The sequence below is a fragment of the Primulina eburnea genome, chromosome 9 (genome assembly GCF_022965805.1).
Source record: "Primulina eburnea isolate SZY01 chromosome 9, ASM2296580v1, whole genome shotgun sequence".
Lineage (NCBI taxonomy): Eukaryota > Viridiplantae > Streptophyta > Magnoliopsida > Lamiales > Gesneriaceae > Primulina > Primulina eburnea.
The window spans coordinates 17,534,026-17,539,347 of NC_133109.1; the positions used below are offsets into that span (position 1 = coordinate 17,534,026).

A 5,322-nucleotide genomic window follows, 5' to 3' on the forward strand; every position below is an offset into this window, starting at 1 on the left:
AGCATGCAACATATCTTTTAATGTTAACATTTCATCATAAAATTCCATAAACATGTAAAATAATCTTTTTAGCATATAAAACAACATTCAGAGCACTACCATGACGTTACTAATTTTTGAGTGTAAAATTACCTCTTTACCCCTACACGTAATTTCACGAGATTGACATTTTCTTAATTCTTTTGACCCTAGACCATCCCAAATAGATATTTAAGCTTACATTAATTTTCTCATATTTTTATTTAGCTTAAATCGATGGCTTTTAATTTATTCTTTAATTATAACATATTAATGTGTTTTAATCCCGAATTAAATCCAACTTTAATATAAAATTCCCAAACTTAAAACTTACACTTTAATATTTATATAACCCTCGTGAACTATGACTCGACCTGTGTTGAGCCATGTTTCAACTCTAAACCATTAGAAACCCTAGTTCGAACCACCTAGTCTACACCTTGAGCCAACTTGCGATTTCCTTGAGCCATGCCCGAACCTGCCCAAGCTAGCTTCGAACCAGACCTCCCCTCGTGAACCATGGCCGAGCCACAAAACCAAGCACAGCAGGTGCTCTTGCACGCAACCTCACACGGGTGGAGTCCTAGCTTGATAGGACTCTTTCCCAACCACTCCTCACGGGTCCTAGCATGGCTAGGACTCCTTCCCTGACCCAAGCACGTCCCTAACCCAGCCCTGGTCGCAACAGAGCCAAGCCATGCATGGATATCCCTTAAACCGAGCCCTATGATAAAAAAAAGTTTCAATTTCAGTTCCAGCCTGATCAAATCACATGTGAAGCATTTTCGTGCTTCCTAGGACTTTATAAATCATGTAAAAACACCTCTTAAACGTTCCCTAATCATGGCAGCCTCCTCATGAACATATCATCAAGTTTTTGGTTCAAAACATGCTTCAAAAATTCATGTGTTGTGCAAACACAAAAATACATAAAAATGTCACTTTCTTTTCATACAATTCATGAATAAATACATAATATGGTGTGATGACGAGTAAAAGAAAGAATACGACATAAATAAAAACGCCCTTGGCTTGAATTTCATAGCAATTTCGAAGCTTCCCTTGCTTGATATTCTTGTGTGTGCCGTGAGTTTTGAGTGTTTAGGAGTCTTGGTGTAAAGATTTTAGGGGTAGGGAGTGTATAATGATTTAATTATGGAGTGTATTATGGGCTTATATATTTAATTAAAACACTAGTAATAGCTTAGGCCCATTAACAAGGTTAGTTAGGCCCAATAAGACCATTAGTGCTTAGTAAAGTTATTTTGCTTTGTAAAGTTTGTGAAATTATTAGTCGGGTTGTCAAAACGTTCGTATTTTTGTTGAAAGTCATATACCGATCAAAATTACGTCCAGGCATATAAAATCACCTCAAAACCCCTTATTTTCAAAAATAATAAAAAGCTTCACCCTTATTTTAAATAATTAAAAAAATTATTTAATAAAAATATTTTCCATTTTTCAGCCCTCGGTCTCCGTTCCTCGATCGCAACTCAAATAACCTTTAAAAATACATTTTAATGCATTCAAGTAGACAACTACTATAAAATCATATAAACATATCAGTATAATCAATTTAGCAATTAAAAATCAATTAATTAGCTATTTTCCATTTTCCATATATATGCATGCATGTAATTCATGCGGACCTTCGAATTTTCGGGACGTTACAGGGAAAGTGCAACATGCACATGATATGTTGGATTTGATCCATACAGATGCGTGTGGCCCGCTAAGTATTAGCACGATATATGTGCAATCATACTTCATTACCTTCACTGATGACTATTCTAGGTATCAGTATGTGTATTTAATGAAATAGAATTCTGAAGCCTTTTAAATGTTCAAAGAATTCAGAGGTGAAGCAGAGAACAATTAAGAAATAGTATTAAAACACTTCGATCAGATCGACATGGAGAATACTTAAATACTGAGTTTTAAGACTAACTTAAAGAGAATGAGATTCTCTCACAGTGGACTCCTCCTTTCACACCTAAGTTGAATGGTTTGTCAGAACGTCGTAATCTAACATTGATGGACATGGTTTGACCTATGATAAGATTCACTAAATTTCCACCATCCCTTTAGAGATTTGCGCTTGAAACAACGGCAAAGTTGTTGAACCAAGTCCATACAAAGGCAGTGGATAAAATATCATATGAGATATGGATGAGAAAATCACTCAAATATTCCTACTTAAGAATAAGGGGATGTCCTGCATATGTGAAACAGACAGTGAGAGACAAATTGAATAGTAGAACCAATTTGTGATACTTTGTGGGATATCAAAACAATTACGTTGGATATTATTTCTACGATCCCAGTAAAACAATGGTTTTAGTTTCAAAGAATGCCGTCTTCTTAAAGAAAGAGTTTCTACTGGATAGAAAAGGCGGGATGATAGAACTCGAAGAGATATGGGATTTACCCATTTCTGATATAGTAGAACACATACCCCAATGGCCAGTTGAAGAAACACAAGCTCCTAGGAGATCCGAAAGGGTCTGAAGGCCGCCTAAGAGGATGAGCTTGCTTCTTGAAGAATGCCAAGATGATCTCATTCCTAGATGTGATACAAGAAACTTCAAAAAAGAATTGTCTGATGCCAATTTATCAAATGGCTTGAAGCCATGCAGTTCGAGATGGACTCCATGTATTCAAACAAAGTATGGCCCTTAGTAGATCCACCTGAGGGAATTATTCCCATAAGATGCAAATGGATCTAAAAAAAGAAACTTGGGGCTGATGGGAAGGTAGTGACCTTCAAAGAAAGATTGATAGAAAAAATGATATAGACAAAGGCAAGGTGTTGACTATGATGAAGCTTTTTCTCCAATCGCATTGTTTAAGTCCGTTAGGATATTGCTAGTCATAGCAGCATGGTATAACAATGAAATATGACAAATAGATGTGAAGACATCATTCCTTAATGGCGACATTATGGAAGAGAATTACATGTTCAGCCTGAAAGATTGACATGAGTAGGAAGTGAGTAAAGAATATGAAAACTTCAGAGATCCATCTATGGATTCAAACATGCATCAAGGAGCTGAAACCTTAGATTTGACGACACTATTAAAGATTTTAGTTTTACCAAAAAACCCGAGAGGAACCTTGTGTACACAAAAAGGTTAGTGGGAGTGCGCAGCAACATCCCTAGTACTTTATGTTAATGACATACTACTCATTGGGAATTAAGTATGGATTTTGCAATAAACTAAAGATTGTTACCTAGTAAATTCTCTATGAAGGATATGGGTGAAGCATCCAATGTATTGGGAATACAGATCTATGTGGATAGATCGAAAAGGATGATATGGCTCACCAAATCCACATATATCGATACCATACTAAGGATATTTTCTATAGAGGAGTCCAAGAGAGGATATCTCCCAATTTTTCATGGTGTGACTCTATGAAAGTATATGTGCCCTCAAACTGATGAAGAGATAAAACCATGAGCCATATTCCAGTTGCATCTGCTATAGGTAGTATAATGTATGATATGATATCTACTCAACTTGATATTGCATTTGCATTGAGTGTTGAAAGAAGATATCAATCGAATCCTGGTTTATTGCATTGGAAAGCCGTGAAGGACATTTTTAAGTACTTGAGAAAAACTAAGAATTTGTTCTTGGTCTACAAGAGTGGAGAATTAAAATTAGAAGGTTTTACTGATTCTAACTTCGAATCAGATGTGGATGATTCGAAATCAACATCTGGATTTGTATTCAAGCTCAATGATGGTGATGTCTCTTGGAAGAGTTCCAAGCAAGACATCGTAGCCAATTCAACAAGTGAGATCGAATACATAGCTACATCGATTGTAGTAAATAAGGGTGTTCAGATGAGAGATTTCATTCAAGAGTTGGGTGTCAATCCTCAAACAGTTTATCCAATCTCGGTCAACTATGACAACACTGATGTTGTTGCACAAACAAAGGAATTGAGGTTTCATCAATGATCCAAACAAATATAGAAGAAGTTCAACATAATCCGAGAGATTGTAGGAAGATGAGACATATCAGTAGAGAGTCGCCTCTGCATATAAATACTGTTGATCCACTGATGATGCCCCTGCCAGGACCATTGTTTGAGAAGCATCGTGAAGCAATATGTCTAAGATATGTGGGTAGTTGGTTATTGGGCAAGTGAACGATTGTTAGAGTAGATGCCCAGCTAGCCAACTTGTGGCTTGAAATTCATTGACTGTGATATAAAAACGATCTTTATTTTAATAATATTATATGGTTTATCCAATTATGATATTTACTTTATCTGTCAACTCATGCAAACAGCATAGATAAAGTTCTTGAATATATAATAGGTACCATGAGGTCTGTCTCTCAAAGTAATACCATGAAACTCATTAGGAAATATACCATATATTCTAAACAGGTTCCTAGTCAAATCAGCAACTCAAAATAAGGATAAATGTCACTTGAGATTGATATTAGCATCTGTGACGTAAATATCATGTTTCATTGTTATGAGCATGGAGATGTCCATTCATACAGATAGGTGATCATTTGATGATTTACTGAACAAACCTCTCTCAAAATGTCTGTGGTTATTACTTGTCGAGTGGAATAGTCCACAGTTATAGTTTTATACCATTAGTCCTTTGACCTGGGCCAATGTAGAGTCTCTACGTACTAGCATGCACTTTGATCCGTTTACCAAATCTATTGAGGGTCGCAAGATTTCGAGGTTTAGTGTAGTTTCGAAATATGTAGGAGCAAATGCATTGTAGTCGGGGATTCACCGTTTGCCTATGGTTGAAGATATCCTATGTGATCTGATGAGTTAATAGTTCAAGTGTCTCTGGCCAGAGCAAGAAATGTGTCTTAGGGAAATGTGTTTTCCTAGTGGCACATAGGATGTAACTATTAATACTCAAAGATACATCCAATCATTATCGAATTCATATGCAACCCGCGATATATTAATGGTTGAAGATTCGAATGAGATATATGAGTTGAAGGGACCTTACTGTACGATAACCATAACTTAAGGTTCTTGTAGGAACTATCAGTGATATCTAAGGATCATGAGGCGATGATACTAGACGCCCTTACCATGATTTGATAGGTGCAATCAGAAATTAGTTATGACATTCTTGATCAAAGTATGAATGAAAAGAATGTGGCTTATTATGTTAAGCCTAAATAAGAATAAATGTATGTTGAATTACATGGAGATGTGAACCCACGACTAGTTGTATCCTTGAACCATTGATGGCCACGCAAGTATTGGATTATGTATTCTCGTTGAGAAAGTCAAAGTTCAAGGAGTTGAATT

General features: G+C 36.1%; 1 protein-coding gene across 1 annotated transcript; it reads left to right on the plus strand.

Annotated features, from left to right (window-relative positions):
* Positions 1-3,475: 3,475 nt before the first annotated feature.
* LOC140840767 (secreted RxLR effector protein 161-like) lies at positions 3,476-3,985 on the plus strand. Its single transcript, XM_073207934.1, has one exon. It carries the CDS (start codon positions 3,476-3,478, stop codon positions 3,983-3,985), a length of 510 nt encoding a protein of 169 aa, XP_073064035.1.
* Positions 3,986-5,322: the final 1,337 nt, after the last annotated feature.

What these genes read in the sequence shown, in the direction of transcription:
- LOC140840767 (XM_073207934.1), top strand. Translation starts at nt 3,476, where the DNA reads ATGAGCCATATTCCAGTTGCATCTGCTATAGGTAGTATAATGTATGAT.